Genomic DNA, 23,052 nt, shown 5'->3' on the forward strand with positions numbered 1-23,052 from the left:
ATTGTATTGTCTTCCTGGCCTTCTTTAGACTCTCCAGTCTTAATATCAAGTCTCTGGAGGGGTTGGAGGGGTAGCTCAGAGTAGGGAGCATTTTTAACATGCGCTAGCCCTGAAAAAAAGTCTACGGACTGGAAACCCTGGTTCTACTATCTGTGTAAGAAGGCTGAGCCAGGCACACACCTGTTATCCCGGCACTTAGGAAACAGAAGCACAAAGCTTCAAGGTTCAAGGCCAGCCCAAGCTACACCATGAGATTCTGTCTTAAAATAAAATAAAGTAGGAAGGAAGGAAGGAAGGGAAAAAAATGAAGGATGAGTTAGAGAATCATTCATCTGGTCTGTTTACAGTCATAACATTGTAATAAACATAAGGCAATAAAAAGACTATCTACTCAAGTGTAGGAGAAAGCTAGAGGACAACAACAAACTTGGCAGTATTTATTGCCATAGGAAAATGCTAATTGTGCTTTGGAAGTAGTGGGTCTCCCTTTAACAATGGTTCTCAATCAGTGGGTCTCAACCCCTACAGGATTTGCATATTAGACCTGCATATCAGATCTTTATGAATCATAACAGCAGCAAAATTACAGTTATGAAGTAGCAGCAAAATAATTTTATTTATGGTCAGGAGTTACCACCACCTGAGGAAAGGTATTAAAAGGTTGAAGCATTAGGATGGTCAGTTGAGAGCCATTGCTTTAGAGGATACAATCCCATCCTTAGCACAAACACTAAAGGCACGAATTACAACCCCCAAGTGGCAGCAACAGCAGTCCCTGCATGTTCACCTCCCAACTTGAACTTCTTTACACCGAAAAGCTCCTCCAAGGTCATAAAGCCCTGGTTCTGGCACCCACAGCAAGCTGGGCACCAATCATTCTCTGGTTGTTTTCATGAACATTCAGTTTCTTTCTTCCCTTTGCTGAGGCACCAAACCTACTTATTTACCAGATTAGAGATGTTACATAAAGTCCAACTTCCTGCATCTGTGTCTTAGACTGAAACTGTAGTTTCACTGTTACAGGAAATTAGATTGTTTATGTAGGATAAATTAAGCTATACTTTTCTCCTCTAGGCAGCGTCCATCCATAAATAACAAAGTGATCTGAGCTTGAGACAAATGCTGGCTAGTTTATTTAGAAGAGTAAAGCATTGGACTGTAAATGTGGCAAACCTCTGTCCCTAAAACTCAAGCCCTAAAGACAGCAACTTTCCTTAGAGTCAGTCTACATTTAGTGGGCTAAAAACCATTTCCACTGCCTATCATTTAAGCATACCTATAGCTAAGTGTGGCAAATTCCTGCCAAATGGCAAGACCTGGGCATGCTCAACATTGGGACAAAGCAATATCAACTTAAAAGAAGGTTAAGAAGGCTGGACTTGAAGGCAGTTCCACCAGCCAGAGGGGTTTCACAGAGGTTTACAAAAGACGAGAATGTGCGGTGTTGGGGAATTCTAATGTGGCAACAAAGAGACGGGAGGCTGCTTGAGGCCCCCACCCCGGGGACAAAGCCAGTGACGAGGGAGGGCTGTCTGCATAGCTTCTGCACCTGCTCACACTTGCTTTCAAGCATTACTGTGAGACAACACAGCATTCAGGTAAATCCCAGGCTCAATCACAAACCCTGGGTACTGAGCTGCTGGCACAGTGATGGCTTGGGAACCAAATGAACTTCTAAGAAGTAAACTTACTTCCCCTTGAAATTATTCTTAAAGTCAGCAACCAAATTTATAAGTAGCTTTAAAGAATGCTTTAAAACTTAGGCCGGGTGTGGTGGCACACACCTTTAATCCCAGCACTGGGAGGCAGAGGCAGGCGGATCCCTGTGAGTTCGAGGCTAGCCTGGGCTACAGAGCAGATCCAGGAAAGACACCAAAACTACACAGAGAAACCCTGTGTGTGTGTGTGTGCGGGGGGGGGGGGGGGGGGGTTGGGGGGGGGGACCTTAGAAAACCTTATTTTTTTTTATATATAAAATGAAAACCAAAATTAAAGTATAAGGAAAAAGTACAAAGATTAACAGCCTAATACTAAAAATTAGTCACATGGATTGCAAATCAGAGAAGGCTAGGCAGAATAATTTGTCCCACAAATTACTTTTAGTCTTTATGTAAAGATCCTATCAAAAATGATTTCATAAAAGAACTTGCATCTCCTTTTGTCTAAAACTGCCTGGTTATCTCTGTGGGCACACAAACAGTTAATGAACACCTGCACGCACCAGGAACACACACCAAGGAACGATGACACAGAGCTGATAAGCCCCTGCCTGAGCAGCTAATGGGCTCTCTCACCTCCCCAGCCTCAGAGAGAGGAAGTGGGGCAGCAGCAGAAGTGGGGCAGCAGCAGCTCTTCAGGCCACCTGTAGCCGTGTGGTGCATTTGTGCTACAAAGGGGGGACTGGAAGGGGGTGATCAGAAGCAAATGCAGTTGGAGCCTAAACCTCCCAAGTCATAAACAAGTAAACTGAAGCGAAAATTTTCAAAATTAGCCTAGGTTGCCTAGAGCAGGATGAGACCGGAAACCACAGGCCCTGCTAACTCCTTTGCCTCCTTTCAAGTAAAACATGTCATAGTTTTATAAAACTATAAAGATTTTTTAAGTCAGAATGGATTAAAAGACTATCATTAACCTTTCAGTACTGCACTACTCAAAGAAATTCGCAATGTCAATGTTATTTTTATTAAAGCCTATAGGTTTTTGTTTTGGTTTTGTTTGAAGAAAAATCTATCCTATAGACCAGTGGTTCTCAACCTTCCTAATGCTACAACCCATTATATATATAGTTCCTCATGCTGTGGTGACCCCCCCACCATAAAATTATCTTCATTGCTACTTCATAACTGTAACTTTGCTGCTGTTACGAATCATAATGTAAATCTCTGATATGCAGGATATCTGATATGTGACCCCTGTGAAGGGTCGTTCGACCCCTCCAAGGGGTTGTGTCCCACAGGTTGAGAACCACTGCTTTATAGAGACATACAGAGAGAGACGAACAGTAGAATAGGGTCCCAGAAATCAACTCTTAAATACACGGTCGAATGCACTTGACAAAGGTGCAAGACCATTCAATGGGGGAATAGAGTCTTTAGAGCAAAGGACATTGCAGGAACTCAGCGGTCACAGGACCACTTACCTGCAATCCAAGCACTCAGGAGGCTGAGGCAGGAAGGAGACTGCTGAGTTCAAAGGTAGTTTAAGCTACCAAGTGAGTGCCGGGTCAACCAGAGATATACAGCAAAAGCCTTGCCCCCCAAATAAATTAACTCGAAATTAGGTAGTTAAACCCAGGAGCTAAAGTCTAAGACTTGTAGGAGAAACCAGGAGAAAAAAGGCCACAATGACGGATTTGTAATTCGTGACACCTGAAGACTAAACAAGGGGAAAGCAGACAAACCAGACTTCATGAGGTCAGAACATTTGTGTATCAAACACTAGCAAGAGGTTCAAGAACTAGAAAAGATACAAGATATTTGCAAATCATATCTATCAATGCCTAGAATGAATTTTTTTTTTATTTCTAAAATTTAACAAAACCAACTGAAAATCTGGGCAGAAGACTTGAATAAATATCTCTCCAAAAAAAGTATAATGTATATAATAGTGTCATGAAAAATGTCAAGATCACTAACTGGGAAAACATAAATTAAAACTACCCGACATCCCACTTTATAGCCATAAAGATAGTTACTTTAAAAATACGTAGAAACTAACAAGTGTTGGAGGAAACATGGAGAAACTGGAACTCTCCTTTGCTGCTGGGAGGAATGTAAGAGTACAGCCTCTGTGGAAGTCTAGTAGCTTCTCAAGGCTACATGCAATTCCCTAGGACCTAGCAAGTCTACCCTAAGCTCTACAACTAAAAGGCCTAAAAATAAGAACTTAGATACATGTACAACAATGTTCAAAGCAGCATCATTCACAACAGCTGAAAAATGGGAACAACCCAAGCACCTAGCAAAAGATGGATATACAAAATGTGACACATACCTACAATGAAACAGTTTTCAACATAAGGAATGACATCCCTGATGGGTGCTACAGAACACATTAACCTCAAAATCATAAATCATAAGATCTAGGGACGAAGCTAGAGAGATGATTCTGTGGTTAAGAGTATTGACTGCTCTTCCAGAGGAGCTAGGTTCAACTCAGCACCCACATAGCAGATCATATCCACCTGTAACTCCAGTGCCAGAGGACTGGATCTAGCATCTGTGGGGACCAGGCACACTCTTGGTACACAGACATACATACTGACAAAACACTCATTCACATAAAATAAATAGATAATAAATCTATTAATCCTAATACTCAGGCAGATCACTGTGAGTTCAAGTCCAGCCTGATCTACACAGCAAGTTCCAGGCCAAACAAGGCTACATAGTGAGACTTTGTCTCCAAAAAAGACACACACACACACACACACACACACACACACACACACACACATAAATACATCTAAGAAAATACATATAAATGTGTATTTTGTGTTATCTATTTTTGGTGGATGCTATTTTGGGGTGGCACTAAACAGCCTCATGCAGGCTAGGCAAATCCTGTATCCAAGCTACATACCCAGCGCATGCTTCATTTCTTAACTGAATGCTTGTACAATCAATATTCAATTTACATATATTAAGTATCAGATTCTTTAAGATTAATAACTAGATAAAATAAAGATCTGAGAAGTAAAAGCACATTTTAAAAGCCTTGGTTATAGTACACACAAAATCGTATATACCAACGTAAGTACGGTTACAAGAATTTTAATTATAATAAAGGGGGCCTTGTATTAGAAGTACTAATCTAGAAATATAAATCACTAATGTACCTTAGGTCAAGCTATCCTAGGATAACTAAGTAAGTTCAAAGTATTGTAGAGATGCTCAAACAGAAGAGCACAGCAATCATCTAATACAATAATAAAAAAATCTGAATAACCTGCTGCTAGGGTTAAACCTAAAGGTGTTCCCAAGACATTTTTACATGCCCAGGTATGAGCTAAAGAAAACCCTGCAGCATCTGCCCAGAAGGGTTATCTTGTACAGTCAGTCCTTCAAGTGGGAAAAGGCAGGTGTAATGGTAGTCAAGAATGAACCAGATACGAGCACAATTCAGCTAGCAACAACCTTCAGAATTAATTTTGCTATTACTAAATAGGATTTCAGCAAGAAAAGCATGTTCCTTATAGGAATGCCACATATACATGTAAGAAGCTGAAACAAATCCTGCTCCCATCTTGGAATCTAGAAATAAGTAGATTCCTGGGTAGTATAGTTAGAATTCTATGCTATGCATGCTAAACAGGAGGACAGATCTCCAGTATTTTGCACTTGCCTGTAGTAGCGTGACTGCAGGTAGGTTGAACACACAGCTTTGGAAACGTGACTAGCAGAACCAAAGTCAATGACCTTGACTCGGTAGGGTTGGCGAACTGGATCAACCAGCATTATGTTTTCAGGTTTAAGGTCAGCATGAATCAGACCCAGACTCTTGAGCTTCATCAAGGCTGTGGCCACCTGCTGCAAGATTGGTCTGATGTACTTGAGTGGCAGTGGGCTGAACTTGTTCTGCTTTAGGAAATCATACAGGTTCTGCTCCAACATCTCAAACACAAGGCAGGTATGATTCTTGTGCTGAAAACACTCGTAAGAACGGACAAAATTATACTCGTCAGCATTTTCACTGCTTAGGCGGGAAAGGATGCTCACTTCAATCTGTCCTTGTCTGGCATAGGAAGGGTGGTTCTTCAAGATCTTAATAGCCACAATTTCCTTGGTGCTCCGCTTCCAGCACTTGGCCACCTGTCCAAATGTCCCCCGGCCTAGGAACTCCAAGACTTCATAGCTGTTGGTCATAGAGCAAAGGATCTCATGCTGGACCAGCTGGTAATCCCCTTCTCCGCTAGAACTACTACTCTTGGTGGTCACAGTGGTGGTCGTGGCAGCAGCACCCACCACAGTCCTGTTTTGCAGCATGAGAGGGGGATGTTCTTCTATGATCTGCACACTACCGTTGCTGTCGACTTCCTCACTTTTTCTTTTCAATCCACATTTTTGATATGGCTCAAGCAAAGAAACGTTGCTCCTGTGAGTCAGGGTCTGGCTGCTTTGGAAGGTTGCCGTGGCCTCGGCGCTGCCTGAGCTGTCAGCAGCTGTTACCACAATGTGCTCCACTGCAGGGGCTGGGAGGAGGAGGCCCTGGTCGTAAGCAGGAATATTGAAATTGGCTACCTGGTGAGAGGAGCTGGCTTGCCCTTGTGCAGCTGAGAGGGTTTTGCTGTGGGTATAATATTTGTCGTTGCTGCTCTGTCCTGAAACATCCCAGCCAGAGGGCTCTATTTTCAGTTTCTTCGCACTGCAGAAGGCACTGGACGACACTGATGGGGGGGAGAACACCTGCAGCTGTGATGCCATACCTGCATGGAAAGAGAGGAAGAATGAGACCACAAGGGCTCGAAACGCAAAGCTTACCAACTGCATATACGGAAACACTTGTAGCTGACAAAAGACTGATACTGGACTGTTTCCCGCCTCCCAAAGGCTAATTCTGTCCTAACGACATTCACAGACAGAGTGTCCATAACGTACCAAAGCGAAGGCTGTCTACCCTGCACGAGTCACACATAAAACAGTGTTCTGCTCTCCAACACTGGAGAGACTGCCACCGACCAGAAGTCAACCAGGTTGACCAGGCTAGAGTATCTTGTGAAGAACTTAGAAAGACGGGGTCAGATGGTGAGACAGTCAGGAGGTCAAGGCAAGTGCCAACAACCTGAGTTTTGTTCTGAGGCACTCATGGAGGAAGGAGACGGGAGACTTTCACAAGTTGTCCTAGGACCTCCAGTCTTACTCTGACATACACGCCCAGACACATACATGCACATTTATGAAAATCATGCTGGATTCCATAGTGACATGGAGTCAGAGAAAAAGGGAGAAAGGAAGGAGGAGGAGAAAGAGGGAGAGAGAAATGTAAAGAAGACAGACACAGGGTGAGAAGTGAGAACAGTCCAGCTGTCCTGAATATCCTGCAGATACCTAAGGTTCAGTAAGCCAAAAGACTAAACTCAAAGCTCTATTTATTCTAAGACTAAAGCCCAAACATTTACACAGAACACACGCCACGTCATATTTATCTGCTCTCTTCTCACCAGTTGGACCTTCAGAGGCCTTGGGGCTCTACAGTCAACTCCTTTCTTAGCTCTCTACAAATCCAGATCCTTCTCTCCTTCCTCCTCCTTCTGCCCCTCCCACCAAATCTATAAATCTTATCCAAATGCCCACTTGATTCTAAGACAGATTCCTCAAATTCAACATGTCCAAAATTAAATTTTACAAGCCTCCAGTCCACTTTCAGTTTTCTATCACAGTTATGGTATGACACCAAACACCCAGACTCAATCCAAAAATCAGGGAGCAATGAGCCTCAGCTTCCTCATCTCTATAATGGCAACAGCAATAGCCATCCCATGGAGCTATTCTGAGAACTTAGTATTCAGCACAGGTAAAGTGCTAGCTCCTGGCACATACTCATCCTCTGGATTACTCCTCTCCCTTTCTTACAAACTACTACTTGTCTGATCTACATCCTAAGTACAATTCAAATCATCCATTTTTCTCTACCATTCTAATTTACAATGCAAACAGCCTCCAAAGAATTGTCTTAAACACACTCAGGAGATTCTTTGCTTTTATTTGTTGTTGGGGTTGTTTTCTGTTGTGGTTTGGTTTTGAGACAGGACCTTTAGGATCCAAGCTGCCCCCAAGTTTTCTACGTAGCTGAGGAGGACTTTGAACTTTTACATCTTTGCTTTTCAACAGCAAGCTAGATAGGTAACTGTTCTCTTTTCTTAACCATCTCTCCTCCCACTTCCCCCAGAAGTTTTCCATTACTTTGGGCATAAAGTTAAAGACCTTCAAAACAGGTCTTGTGGCACAGGCCTTTAATCCCAACTACTCAAGAGGCTGAGAGACAGGAGAATCACAAGTTGAAGGCCAGCTGAGTTTAAGGCCAGTCTGGGTAACTTAGTGAGAGACCCTGTTTCAAAATAAAGTTGAAAAACAACAAGAACAACAACAAAAAAGAGTAGGCGTGGCAGGAGCTAGGGAGATAGCTCAATGGTAGAGTGTTAGCTTAGCATGTGTTGCTAACATGTGCAAAGCACTAATTCAATCCTCAGTACATGGGGGTGAAGAAAATCTTCATTAAGGGGCCAGGAAGATGGCTCCATCAGTAGGTGTTTGCCATGCGAGCAGGAGGACCTGAATTAGGATCCCTTGCACCCACAGAAAAAGCCAGGCACAGTAGTATGCACCTGTAATCCCAACACTGGGGAGATGGAGACAGGATTCCTGAGGTTTGGTGGCCCTCCAGTCTAGCTGAATCAGTAAATTCCAAGTTCAGTGAGACTCTGTCTCAAAAGAATAAGATGGCGAGCAATTGAAAAAGACGTGACATTAACCTCTAGCCTACACACACACACACACACACACACACACACACACACACACACACACACACACGCACACACTGTACCGGCAAACACAAAAACATGTACACAGACTCGAAACCCTCTCCAAAAAAAACTAAAAATGTTCTTGCTGACCAGAATCTCCCACTTTGATCTGTCTCCTCCTGCCTCAGCATCCTAAGGGATGAGATTACAGATTAGAGATATGTCATCATACTCAGCTCTTCAGTTCCTGCAAGGCCACTCCATTTTCTCTCAACATCAGGCTCCTAACACAAACCTTTTCTCTCCCTACACACACACACACACACACACACACACACACACACACACACACACACACACACACCAGCCACCCCTTTATCCCTTTCACGATGAATTTGCTGTTCTTCTCTTGTAATTTTAAATTATCTAGTGCCACACCCCTGCCCACAGTATAAATTCCATGAGGACAGGTACCATCTGTTTCTCCCTCACTTCTATCACCAGCCCTTCCAGATTCTGTTAATGTAATATAAACACAATATTTGCTGGAAGAAAGACTTGACTCCTGCCTACCAACTGCATTATCTACAACTCACTAATATAAACCATAGTGTTTTCAAATGCTTGGCTTTGGTTTTGTTTTCTTTACATGCCCTTCTCTTTTGTTTGCATGGTTCTTAAGATATGGGTGAAGTCTCCACTCCAACTCACATAGTACAGTTTTAAGAGTCATAAGGAAATAAACATACAATTAGAAAGGAAGGAAACATGACAAAGGATGTTACAGAACATGAAAAAGCATTGTGTAGGGGCTGGAGCAGAAGTCAGAGACAGTGTCTGCCTAGCATGCACAGGACCTTCGATTTGATCCCTGGCACTGCATATAAAGGAGAGAGGCAGGGGAGCAAATGTGTGCACGTCTTTGTGCCTGATTACAGCTTAAAACTATCTGCACTGTAGTCAGCTGCAAAGAAGAAATGTATCTTCAACCTTCAATTACTTTTTTTTTTCTTTTCAAGTCAGAGTTTCTCTGTGTAACAGCTCTAGCTGTCCTGGAACTCACGCTGTACACCAGGCTGGCCTTGAACTCACAGAGTTCACCACTGCCCGGCTATAACCTTCAATTTCTAAAATGTGGTTTGGATTTACTTTAAGCAAGAATTTCCATAATTTATATGAACCTCAAAGAGAAAAAAAAAAAAAAAGCACGTTGGTTCTCAGCTCCAGGGGAAAAAAAAAAAAAGAGGAAACATAGCCCAAATTAAAAGCTAAGGCCAATGCACTTCAACTTACGAGGTCATGAATATACAAAGCATTTTGGCCTACCTACATCACCAATGTAAAACCAAATATAATAAAATTCTTGGGGCTGGAGAGATGGCTCAACAGTTAAGAGCACTGACTTTTTTCCAGAGGACCTGGGTTCAATTCCCAGCACCCACATGGGGACTCACAACTATCTGTAACTCCAGTTCCAGGGGATCTGGCATCCTCATACAGACAGACATGCAGGCAAAACACCAATGCACAGAAAATAAATTTTAAAAAAATCTAAAAAACAAAACAAAACTGAAACCAAGTAGTTCCTTTACAAAATTTGCCTATTAAAATATATGCAAAGTATTACTTGCCATCATAAAATTGAGCCACAACTTAAAAAGAAGTAAATCTTCCAAATTTGTCTTCCTTATTGAATATAAATTTATTTATCCAAAAACATGGAGCACAATATTGATGTAACTAAAAATAGTGAAAAAATTTTAATATAAAATTTACAGTTTGCAGCAGCTATAAAAGGAGGGAGGATCACAGGCCAGTGGTGGCACATACTTGTAATCCTAGCACTTGAGATGGTAGGTGCAGGAGGATCAGAAGCTGAAGGTCAGCCCTGGTTACAGTGTGTTAGACCAGCCTAGGCCTTATGACCCTACCTCACATAAAACAAAAACAAAATGACAAGGTCATAAAGTAATTACTGGAAAGAATTCATGAAATACCCGTTTGTTTATTGTTTGAGTTTTTAAAGACAGTTTCTTACTGAGCCCAGGCTAGCCTCAAATTTACTATGTAGCTGAGGATGACCTTGAACTGCTGTTCCTCCTCCCTCTTCCTTCTGAGTGTAGGAATTGTAGGCATGCACCACCACTCTTGGCCAATATTTTTATAGTGTTCATAACTAGACAGTCTTTAAAAATACTACATTTCCAGAGTGATGTTTGTTGTTGCCTGGTTTTGCTCTTTTACTCTCTTGGGGTGCCCACCACGCAGCTCCCAAATAAATAACACATGGAGGCTTATTGTTATAAACGCCTGGCCTTAGCTTGGCTTGTTGCTAGCCAGCTCTCCTTAACTTTAAATTATCCGGTCTATCTTTGGCCTCTGGGCTTTTACCTTTCTCTATGTTTATATACCTTTCTTTCTTACTCTGTTGCTGGTTGCATATCTGGGTGGCTGGCCCCTGGAGTCCTCCTCCTTCTCTGGCTACTTCTTTTCTCCCAGATTTCTCCTCCTATTTATTCTCTCTGCCTGCCAGCCCCGCCTAGCCTTTCTCCTGCCTTGCTATTGGCCGTTCAGTTCTTTATTAGATCATCAGCTGTTTTAGACAGGCACAGTAACACAGCTTCACAGAGTTAAACAAATGCAACATAAACAAAAGTAACACCTTAAAATAATATTCCCCAACAGATGTTATTGCCAAGTTTGAACCTATAACAAAATAACAAATACTAATGACTTCAAATTGTCATTCAACATTATTGTGTCTCCTAAAAAGGGAAAGGGAAGAAAACATGTTCTAGGGTATTTTGAATATAACATATTCAGAAAAACACACCTCCTCCATGCAAGGCGGAAAAAACAAGCAGAATTTCATTAACCTTTCTCACAGGTACATAGTTTAGCACCAGGATTCTTCATGTGGCTTACACTCACTCAGACCTCAGTAATGAGGTGAGAAGAAAACATAGAATCAAAATGGCCTAGAAAAACCAACACTGTTATTTATACTCCACTCTGAAATAAGGCTTTAAAAGGCCATTTCTAGGTACAGATACTGTCCCACAAATCTGCCTTTGCACAAATGGGGATCAATTACTTTCTAGGCAAGACTTCCCAAACAAAAATATGGGACAGAATTAATGACTGTGGGTATTTTACTGTATATAATGCTCTGTTAAACAGATCACAAATCTTTTGAATGTAAATGAAGATAGCTCCCAATAAAATCAAATACTATTTCTGACTTCCTGAAACATTTCACCTCTTGGCTCCAGCAATAAACAAAGATTTTTGGGGTTTTTTTGTTTTTGTTTTTTTTTTCATTCCAAAATTCACTTTCCAATGACTTAACTAAAGTGATAGAATGACAAATTTGCTCCCTGCAATCATCCCAAACTAGGACTAATAGGCAATGACTGTTTAGTACTTGTGTTTACTACTCCAAAGAGAACATCCTTGCTGGAGGAAAGGCTTTCGAGCATGGCTCTTTAAAAGCAGCATCCCTACTCCCTGGCATGTACTCCACACTGCAATTACTATAGGCAGGTGATCCTGCAACAACTAAAAATTATAACACTGCATGGAATGGTTGGGGACCACAGGCAAGGTAATCATTCTTCAAAGCTTTTGTCCTTTTTTTTTTTTTTTTCTTTGAAGACAGGTTTCACTGTGTAGCCCTGGCTGTCCTGAGACTTGCTCTGTAAACCAAAGTAGCCTCAGAGATCCCCCTGCCTCTGCTTCCCAAGCACTGGGATTAAAGGCTTACGTAACTTCCATTTCTTCCCCAACACACCTACAATAAATCTGTGCTTTTTCCGTGTCATCTCTCTTCTCTGACACAGTTAAACAACTGATGACCTAAATAACTAAAACCAATACATACTTCATATTGATTCTTCTCCAGGTATCTGTCCTGGCTTGCACGTGCAGGTAAGTACATATTCTCCAATATACACTCTGACAACATTCTTATCAATGGGTTAGAGCATGCTTTCTTTATGTTTCTGTTATTAGTGAGTGTGTATGGCCTGGCATGATGTGACGGTGAGGTCAGGAAACAACTCTGGGGCATCAGCTCTCTCCTTCCACCTTTACAAAGGTTCCAGGGATTGGCCTCAGGCAGCCAGGCCAGGCATGGCCAGCAAGCACTTTTACCCAAGAATACATGGTTTGTAAAAATAAGACAGGGGTTAGGGAGGTGGCTGGGGAGGAAAGTGCACAGTCATGAGGACCTGAGTTCAGATCCTGAGCATTCACATAAATATTAGGTGCTGGGGTGCATACATGCTGGTGCTAGGGGGCAGAAACTGGTGGATCCCTGGAGCTCTTTGCCCAATTTGAGAGCTCCAGGTTCTGTGAGAGATGACCCAGTCTCAAAAAATAAGGTGGCTACCAATAAACACACCATCAACCGGGTCTCTACATGGGCATACATAGAAGTAAAATAAAAATTTGAGAAGAAAATTCTTTTGCCAGAGACCTAAATCTCTCTCTATTCCACTCAGTTTTCTCCAGCCCTCCTGCACTAGTTACTTAAATTCTGAACCACTTACTTAAACAGCCTTATGGGTCTCCCCCAAACCGTACTCTTAAGCACCCTGTCCATGCGTACTTTCCCAATTCACTCTTCACTCCCTAGCTGAAGCTTGCTTTAAAAATGTACATCTGGAAAAGCATTAGACATCTGCCACCCTCCCCCCATTTAAACCTTCGGGATAAAGGCCCAAAGCTCACATGTTTATTAGCAGACCTTACAGCGTCTGGCCTATGGTTACTTTTATAGATTTGTTTTATCCACTCTTTTCCCAGGCACTCTCTAAGTTTCGGTGCTCCATAGAGTGGGTGGGACTTGACTTCTCCAGCTCAACTTCCTTCATCTATAATGTGCTTTTCTGAACTGAGGTCATTTCCCTTCTTAGCCTTTTCTCTCCCTAACATCTATGTATCCTAGGCCCCACCTAAATCTCACTTTGTGTGTTAGGGCTTGTTGATTTGTATTTTTAAAAAATCTACTTTCTCCTTTATTAGGCACACGGCTAGCCTATGTTGATCAGTTTTCCTCACCAGCGGAGAACAATGAGCAAGCAGGTTTTCAGAGACCCGAGCTTCTACCCTGAGACAACATCTAAGTATGGCAGAGTAACAAGATGGAAGAAGCATAGGTCTTTGAGTGACCATGCAGCAGTGACAGACTACTAACCTAGAACACCACTTTGACACAGAACATTGACTTTAGGCTGTTACATAAAACAAACATTTTTCCTTCTACTAGATTATTTAATCAGACAAAAATACTCAGAAGTCTTCCCTAGGGCTACTTTATAGTAGGTCAGGCTCCTGATAAATGCTCCCACAGCACAGGCTACTTTCTTTACAGTTATATTTACTTAATTTAGTTCCTTAACAAACATATAGTGAGGACCTGCTGCCTGTCTACCAGAAACTGTTCTAGACATAAGAGACACAGTGCTATTCAACATGGATATGACCTTTTATCTCTCAGCTTACATTTAACTGGGGATAGTTTGTTCTCTCTCCCATAGCACCCCAGAAAGAGAGAGAGAGAGAGACAGACAGAGAGAGACAGAGAGAGACAGAGAGAGAGAGAGAGAGAGAGAGACAGACAGACAGACAGACAGACAGACAGACAGACAAATAGTGATAGCTATGAAGAAAACAAAACAGAATAGAGATGGCGGTCAAGGAGAGCCTTGTATGGTGTTGGCATTAAACTGAGATCTAAACAACAGGGAAGAACAGTTAGGACGCAGATAGGGATAGTCTGTGTGTACAGAATGGAAGAATGGAGAAGCCTGTGTAGGATCCAAGGAAGCAAGTAGGGCTAGTTCACCTAACTTGTGGATTACTCTGCATTTTAAGTACCACCATTTAGACTTAATTATTTAAACGCTAACTCTGGGGTGGGGGAGGGGTAGAGGCTAGAGAGTTGGCTCCATGGTTGGCTCACTTGTTGCTCTTGCAGATGACCCAGGGTTCAGTTCCCAGCTCTCACATGGTAGCTCACAACCATATGCAATCCAGTTCAGCAGATCTGACCCTCTTCTGATCTCCTCAGGTACTAGGCATACACATGGTACACATACACATTCAAGCAAAACACTGATCTACATAAAATAAATCAATCTAAGAAACAAAGTAAAGTTGACTTGTGGTCCATGACATCACTGCGCAGATAAAAGCACTCGGTGCACAAGCCTGACTATCTGAGCTTAATCCCCAGAACCACAGTAGAGGAGAGCACTATCCCCTGACAAGTTTAAATTCTGTAAGGAGGATTCTAAATAGTAGGGTAGTGAGACACAACAGTAGTTTTCCTCTTTCTTTTCTGTTATCACTAGCATCCATTATAATGGCTGGCATACAGTATGTGCCAAGCATTTCCCAGCATGACTGACTATAAAGACATCACACTACTGCTTCATACATAAATGTAGGGGAATCTCAGAAATTATTCTGACTGAATTAGAGAAATACATGATGTGACAGAAATTATAGTCTTTTGTCTATAATAATATATTACTGTTCTAAGCATAGTAAGCTTGAAACCCTAAAGAACAACATTGGAATCAAAGTTTGCCACCCCTTGGCAGTACTTCCTGCTTTCTTATGGGACTGTATATGACAGTCAGTTTCCCAACTGGTATTGCAAAACAGGGTGTGGGAAAGGTGGTGTTGGCTGCCAGGAGAGCATCTACAACTCTGTGTACCTTCAGCCATTTCAAAAATGCGCTGATGTTTTGGTAAACTGGCTAAAGGATGCTTTCCTCCTAGGTAGGATGTTTTCCCGAGTTTCAATACCTGCTTAGACTGGTTGTGCATAACAAAACTATAATAAGAGAACAAAAGGAAAGTAGGTCCTTTGTGTTAGCAAAGTGCAAGAGTCGACAAGGTTTATAAAGTTTGAAATAAAGAAAATGATAGTGCGAGGAGTTTCCAACATAAGAGCAAAGTCAAATTAGCCAAGTACAGATGACTCTAAAAGACAAATAATACCAAGTGAGGGAGGGAGGGCCCTGTTCGGATCAGTCAGAGAAGATCAAAAGGAAGCAGGGCTTAAGTAAGGTAACAATGGTTTGGCAGATGGGAGGTAGATGAGGATCTTTCAAGAAGAATGAGGTGACTTTTGCCAGGATCCAAGGGATATGGAAAATGAGGAACCGTGTAGAGGAAGGAAATGTATTTGACTGGAGAAGAGGTAGAAAAAAAAAGTACTGGACTTTTATAGCTAACAGACTTTTTTAAAAAGAGTCTTTCTAAAATCCTCTAGTTCTATTATGGAAAAAAAGAAACTCAAAAAGGTCAAATAAGTTTTACAGAGAGCTAATGAGCAAAATGTTGGCAAAGAATTCAGGTCTCCTGGTTCCTTTTCATTAAGCAACAAGGAAAACATGGTACCAGGTGCCTTTAAAGAATTCAAAGAAATACAATGTTTTATTCAATAACCTTAGAAGGCTGCTGAAGTGATATGCACCCAAAAGGAAAAGGAAACTATAAAAGTACTAGAGGGCCTTCCACATGGCTCAGTGGGTAGGGGCACTTGCTGCTAAGCCTGAAAACATGACAGAGAACCAATTTATGCAAATTGTCCTATTCAGCCACACACACACTTAATAAATAAATGTAACAAAGTATGTACTACAGAAATACATTATGTATATACCACCTGAATTTCTACAATAAAAAAAAAGACAAAAGGTAAAATTAAAGCCAAACATAGACCCACATTAGGCACCACGAAGTTTCAGTGACACTGACTCAGGGCCGTCCCTTCAGCTCGGAGTGTGGGGTCAGCCTGGTCAACAGAGCATTAGTCAACAAACAAAAAGAAGAAAATTAAGAGTTAGTTCAGCCGAGCTAGTGGCGCAAAATCCCAGCACTCGGGAGGCAGAGCCAGGCGGATCTCTGTGAGTTCGAGGCCAGATCATTCTACAAAGTGAGATCCAGGACAGGAACCAAAACTACACAGAGAAACCCTGTCTCGAAAAACCAAAAAAGAGTTAGTTCAGGGAAATGATCTTAATAACTTGTGTGCAAAACAGCAAGATTTGTAAGGGAAGAAACTGGAAGGGATCTAGTGCGGGAAGAGGCCTAACAAAAACATAGATTGTTGTCACTCTGGCAAGAAAGGGGCAGTTGACAGATCAGGCTGCAGGCCGCTCAGGCTTACAAAATTATTCAAATTACAACAGGACCAATTAAAATACATAACTAACAAGCTGCACAAGTTCCAAGTAAAAGAAGTTCACAGGCAGGTTTGGCTCCCTGATTTCTACTAACAAACCACTGGTGGACCTGTGCTTATAAAAACAAAAACAAAGAAGGAAAGAATTCTGTTTTCCAGAGAAATGTGAACTTTGACATATTTTTTTTCCCCAGGAGGAAGATCTGGTTTGATTTTAAATCTCATTACTAATCAGCTTGCTCTAAAATCTGTAAAACACAATGTCCATGAGGCTATCACAAACTACTAGCCAACCAGAGCCAACACAAGATCGCAGTCACCATTTTTGTCAGAGGCTTTACCAGTTTGGAAGCCTCCAGCTTCAATCTCAAATACTTTACCAAAATACCCTTCAAGCCAAGAAGAGTATTTTAAAGCCTTTAGCATATGGTAACACCAACTCCTAAGGAAACTGCGTGCAAATATCCAAAATAACCAGCTGAATAACAATGATTAGATAAAATGAGTTGTTAGGTTTTTAGTTGTTTTACAGAAAGCTTTAGGCTTTCTGTAAAAAAAAAAAGAAGAAGAAGAAGAAAAGCTGGCAGTGGTTTGCATTCTCTATAATCTTAACCAAAAAAACCAAAAAAAAAAAAAAAAAAAAAACCAAAAAAACTTACAGACCATGAATTAAAAATAGCTTTACACAAACGGGCAAAATTGTAGGTTTTGCTGAGGGCATAAGCCACTTAATTTAAACCCACATCTTCTAGAGCAGGAAGCCTTGCTGCTGTTCTCTTCAGAGTTACTAAGAAACAAGATCAAGGGCGGTCTGGGGCAGCGGAGTCTCCACTTGAAACTAGTGTGTGGCTGCACTACACTTCTGAGACTTATCAACGTGTCACTAAACAGACAAGAACGAGCATCTTATCATGAGTATCCACAACTGAGTCAGCGGCTCCGTCAAGATTGACTTACTGGAGCCGGGGTTGTCCACCCCACCCCCCACCCCGCTTCCAGTCCCAGTACCCATCCCCAAACAGGAAAGAAAGCGCGCCCAGCATAAACACACAGGCCATTGCTCATGGTTCGTCACCACAACAAACTGGGGGTTAGACCAACGCTCCTGGAGACCAAGTTTCAGGTCCCGGTTGCCAAGCACAAAGGGGACTCTTCCCCACAGAGCTGTGATAGTGTGGGCCCTACCGAGGAATTTCTGGTTGTTTCCACCTTCTCCTTGAACGTTTTTGGGGGCTTTGTTGTTGTCTGGGGATTTGAAAGTAACGACGAGCTACAAAAGTTTCTTCTGAAAAAGACCTCTAGCTTTGTCTTGAAAAGATAAACATATAGGTGGGCTGGTCCCCACAAAGCCTCCGCACCGTCACGATTTACAAACTCAACGATTACAGAACATGAGCGGAGAACACAGAAAAGCTTTCCACACCGACCCGACCATCACGATTTTCTCTATAGACTCGGCTTCCCGGTCCCCCGAGGCACAAATATGCCCGAACTACAGCGACAGGCAGTGGGGTGACATGCACCCTCCGCACAAGCTCCCCGTAGGGAACCTGCCACGCCGCAGCCAGGGGTAGGGGCGGGGAACCGGAGGGTGGGGAGATGCCCGACGGGCCCCTGTCACCTGAGGACAACGGCCCCCGCTCGGGAGGGAAGCGGCAGGAAGGCAGGCGGAGTTGCCCATTTTCCCGGGCACACAGTCGCGTCCCGCCGCGCGCGGCCGGGCAGGGGGGGGGGGGGGGACACGGCGCCCAGGGCCCGCCGCGCGGGGCCTGCCCAAAGAGGGGCCCGGTGCAAGCCGGCCGCCCAGGGGAGCCCGCGGCCCGCTCGGCCTCACCTCGGGGCGCCCACCCCAGGGCGCCCGGCCCCGTGCCCTCGCCCGGCCTGACTCACCGCCGGTGTGTGTAGTTCTCAGCCGCGAGTCGGGGCCGCCGCGAGGAGGCGGCGGAGGAGACGCGATCCGGGGCCCCGCCGCCGGGTCATCATACCCCCCGCACGAGCCGGCCCGGGCCCCGGCCCCCGCCCCCCGGAGCCGTCCCCGCGCCCGTCCCGCGGCCGGAGCCTCGCCAGCCTCCCGCCTGCCCCGCCGCCCGGCCCCTTCCCGCCGCCACCGCCGCCGCCGCCGCCGCCTCAGCGCCGCGCGCTCCCGCCTCGGCCTCCCGCTGCCGTCCGGGGCCACGGCCCGGCCCTTCGCTCCGCAGCTGCCGTTGTCGCCAGACTCGACAAGTGGAGCCCCGAGCGACCGCCCTCATCCGGCCGGCCCCGCCTCGCCGGAACCATTCCGCCACCTAGCGCCATGACACCTACTGAGGCGGAAGTGCGGAGGAGCCGACCGGTTGCGATCATTGCTTCGTGCCGTGGGCCGCAGGAGCGGGTGGGCCTCCGTGGGGAGCCAGCGTGGACCGTGTCGGGGGAACCGGATCCCCCGCTCCCGACCCCCCCCCCCGCTCAGCAGTCTCCGAGGTGGTTTACCGGCGTCTGGCGGCTGTCGGGTTTCCCGCTGCTAGATGTCATCTCAGCCAGTGTGACATCACCCCAAACCAGTGTGATTCCCCCTACACACACACACATACACACACACACACACACCCGCACCCCAACGATTGGGCAGCGAGGGGAGACACTGACTACCTGAGAAGTCCCCCCGAGGACCAAGAATTATCGCACTTTAGGCTTCAATTGTTCGCGGCCGCCTGGAGCATTTCATAGCAGCGTAAGGGGTTTGAACGCCTCCCTATACTGGAGCGCTCCCATTGCGGTGTGTTAGGAAATAAGAAAACAACTACTCCGAATTCGGCTCCGCAATGCATCCCCCAAACAAAAATTGTCTTACCTCCACAGAAGGTCGAAAGGCAGAGGACTCGGGAAACAGCGCTCTTGGCACAATGTTCTAAGAAAATAGACCCTGCACACTAGGTTATCTTAGTAGACAGTTGCTAACTCAGCCTCAAGAGATTCTGCAGGACTTCAGATATGCCTTCTGCTGTGTAAAATGTTGACTCCTAAAACGGGGAACATTTTTAAAGACTAGTATTTATGAGAGTAGGGTGTGATGGTGCACGCCTTTATTCCCAGGACTCAGGAGGCAGAAGCAGAGGGATCTCCGGATCTCCGTGAGTTCAAGGCCAGCTTGGTCTACAAAGTGAGGCCCTGAAATGTCCTAAAATGGGGAACATTTTTAAAGACTAGTATTTATGAGAGTAGGGTGTGATGGTGCACGCCTTTATTCCCAGGACTCAGGAGGCGGAAGCAGATGGATCTCCGGATCTCTGTGAGTTCAAGGCCGGCTTGGTCTACAAAGTGGGGCCCTGATTTTTTTTTTTGGGGGGGGGGGGGGGCGGACCTCATGTGTTCCATCTCACAGGTACTAAAGTCAGCAACTGCCTGAATCCACGAAGAGACTGTCTACCCCCATGGATATGCACATGTGCTTTCTGACGAGGGGAGCAGACCGAGGAAGTCTTCCTATCCGTTATATTTCGCAGACCTCACTCATTATACAACCTTGATTTCTTTGGATCTTCACCTCACAGATTTTTTTCTAGACTATCCTATAATACCTTTTAAGGAAAGTCTTTGAGTTTCTCTTCTTAACACTGGAACAGGGAAGTTCATTTCCCTGGAGAGCCAGGATTAGCAAAAGCATTCAGTCCCACAGGACAGGTTTGTTTGCTTATTTTCACAGAAACTTCCTTCTTGACTGTTTAGAGAACATAAAGTCCTCACATTGGCCTGGCCCTGGAAATATCAAGACAAGAATGAATGAGCAAGCCTGCTTAGTGAGCCAAGAAAAAGGCAGAAACTCGAGGCCTGGAGTTGAACAGATCCTGCTTTTTAGCAGGATCTAACCACGAATTGCCTATTTTGCCTTACTTCGCCAGAACTCTATGACTGGTTCCTAATTTATGTTATGTCCCTTTTGTGTTTAAAATGTCTCAAATTTTACCAGTGGAGCGCCTTCTCTGACTGACTCCTGAATTCTAACTTGGTGCCATCAACTGCCTGCTTCCTTGTACCTTTGTTACAATAATTAGTCTCGCTGGGTGGTGGTGGCACAGGCCTTTAATCCCAGCACTCCCGGATCTCTGAGTTCGAGGCCAGCCTGGGCTATAGAGTGAGTTCCAGGAAAGGTGCAAAGCTACACAGTGAAACCCCGTCTAGGGGGTGGGGGTGGGGGGGAGTCTGTATTTCCATTGTTCTTAACTCCTTTTTCCTCAGTCTGTCTCATTCTTCAGGGAACTTTTGTTTGGTTTTAGTTTTGGTTTTTTTCAAGGCAGAGATTCTCTGTAAACCAGGCTGGAACTCTGTAAACCAGGCTGGCCTTGAACTCACAGAGATCTGCTGTGCTGGGATTAAAGGCCTATGCCACTACAGCCCATCTTAGAAGATTTTTTTGTTTTGTTTGTTTGTTTGTTTTATGATCTTTGGGGAACTTTTAAAAGTCTAGTATTTTTTCCTTGCTAATGTCATTTGCTCATTCATCCAACAAACGGTTTCATGCCAGACACTCCCAAGACACTGGTTCAGATGAAAGGTGAGTAAGATACAGGCTTTTCCCTCCCAGAGTTTTCAATCTAGTGAGGAAAAATGAATACAAATATACATGACTTGAATAATGGAGTCAGAGAAGCTCATCTCTGAGCATGTTTTAGTCAACAAAGCTTCAAAGTTTAGTGCAGTCTGTTATCCATTCAACAACTCTCTATAGGGTAGATCCTGTGTGCCAGACACTGCCAGATGAAACGGCACAGACTATAGGCACTAGCTTGCGGTTCAGCTCCCCCAGCTGGATACCAGCTTAGTCAAACAGGCAGACTCAGGTTTTGGAAATTAATGAAGAGCTGTTAGAGGCTTAATCAGAGGAGGAATAAAGAGATGGGGCTATTAGAAGTTGGGATGGCAGAGTAGAGCCTGAGGTCACTTGCAGCCAGACCTGATGGCACAGGCCTGCAATCCCAGCCCTTGGGAAGCAGAGGCCGGAAGATCAGGAGTTCAAGGCCAGCCTGGACTACATGAGACCCTGTCTGAATAATTTTTTAAAAGCCGCTTTCCCGGAAGGCAGAGACAAGATAATCTCTGAATTTGAGGCCAGCCTGATGGACATAGAGTCCCAAGTTAGCTAGAGTTACCCAGTGAGATCTAGTCTCAAACTAAAAATCGTGGTTGCTTAAGATTATCGTTTTATTTAATCCATTGGGGAGCTGGGGTGTGAGAGTCATTATGCTCCATGACGTCATTAAGAGATTCAGGTTCCTTTCAAGCAGATTCTGTAGCTCTGTTGTTTTTAGAGCCTTTCACTTCTCCACCTAACCCTTTATCTGACCACAAAAAAGGAAAAGAAGACTGTAGATTGTGTAAGGATTTAAATTTTTTAAGAAAGATTTATTTATTTGGGTCTAAGTGTAGTGACACACGCCTTTAGTCTCAGCACTCAGGAGGCAGAAGCAGGTGGATCTCTGTGAGTTGAGGCCAGCCTGGGCTACAGAGTGAGTTCCAGGACAGCCAGAGCTACACAGTGAGATCCTGTCTCCTGCCCCCAACACACACACACACACAAAATTTGCTTTTATGCCTATGCTTTTTTCCTGGGTGTATATGTGTGCACCACATGGCCTCAGAGGTCAGAACATGGTATTTGATCTCCTGAAACTGCTGTTACAAATGGTTGTGAGCCACCATGTGAGTGCTGGAGCCCGAACCCTAGTATTCTGCGAGAGCAGCAGTGCTTTTAACCTCTAAACCATTGCTCCAGCCCAGTGTGGGAAGATTGTGTATGCCAGGCCTGTGTGCAATAAACATATAAATCTATTCTGCACACCTTCAGTGATGGGAACTCTAGGATATGGATGTTGCTGATGCAAGGATGTGCTAAGAGATATAATCGAGCCATATCCTCAGGAGAAAAAGAGATATGACTTTAAAAGGAAAAAAAAAATCCAGCCTCTTAACCAAAAGCCCTTTCCTAGCAATATAATCCCAGCACTGTAAGGTAGAAGAAGATCCTTTGATTTTAAGGAGACAAATCTGCCATCCAGCTCAGAGAGCAGGCTAGTAAATGCCACCTCTGGGAATCCTCTTTGTCTTTGTCAGTGCAAGATCTGGATGTGGGTATTAAGACCCAGCTCTAGCCAGGATAGTCTCCTGGAGAAAATTCTTTTTGTCTAAAAAAATAACACTGGCCAAAACTGGGTATGGTGAATGTGTGCTTTTAATCCCAGCACTCAGAAGACAGAAGCAGCCAGTCAGGGGCGGGGGATCCGGTCCCCCTACACGGTCCACGCTGGCTCCCCACGGAGGCCCACCCGCTCCTGCGGCCCACGGCATGGCACGAAGCAATGATCCCAACCAGTCCGCTTCTTGGCAGGGTGCTGGGGAGCTGAACTTGGGTTCA

The 23,052-nt window shown here is 44.2% G+C and overlaps 2 protein-coding genes across 5 annotated transcripts in view; one reads left to right on the forward strand and one right to left on the reverse strand.

Annotated features, from left to right (window-relative positions):
• Hipk1 (homeodomain interacting protein kinase 1) overlaps nucleotides 1-19,101 on the reverse strand; it is a 51,850-nt gene extending 32,749 nt beyond the window's left edge. Inside the window, exons 1-2 of one of the 4 annotated variants that reach the window (XM_006980801.4) lie at nucleotides 18,969-19,101; nucleotides 5,344-6,424 (exon numbers count right to left, since the gene is read on the reverse strand). In XM_006980801.4, coding sequence (XP_006980863.2) covers nucleotides 5,344-6,422 — 1,079 coding nt within the window. In that variant the 5' untranslated portion in view covers nucleotides 6,423-6,424; nucleotides 18,969-19,101. Of the gene's footprint in view, nucleotides 1-5,343; nucleotides 6,425-18,285; nucleotides 18,366-18,554; nucleotides 18,699-18,968 lie in introns of those variants that run through there. The other 3 variants (XM_076574746.1, XM_076574748.1, XM_076574747.1) reach the window with 3 other exon arrangements.
• Nucleotides 18,550-20,659, forward strand: LOC121830274 (uncharacterized). The gene is made up of 4 exons (XM_076574749.1): nucleotides 18,550-19,124; nucleotides 19,737-19,803; nucleotides 19,895-19,932; nucleotides 20,347-20,659. Exons 1-4 carry the CDS (start codon nucleotides 18,958-18,960, stop codon nucleotides 20,507-20,509), a joined length of 435 nt encoding a protein of 144 aa, XP_076430864.1. The 5' UTR covers nucleotides 18,550-18,957; the 3' UTR covers nucleotides 20,510-20,659.
• Nucleotides 20,660-23,052: the final 2,393 nt, after the last annotated feature.

The sequence above is a fragment of the Peromyscus maniculatus genome, chromosome 6, assembly GCF_049852395.1.
Source record: "Peromyscus maniculatus bairdii isolate BWxNUB_F1_BW_parent chromosome 6, HU_Pman_BW_mat_3.1, whole genome shotgun sequence".
NCBI classification, from domain to species: domain Eukaryota; kingdom Metazoa; phylum Chordata; class Mammalia; order Rodentia; family Cricetidae; genus Peromyscus; species Peromyscus maniculatus.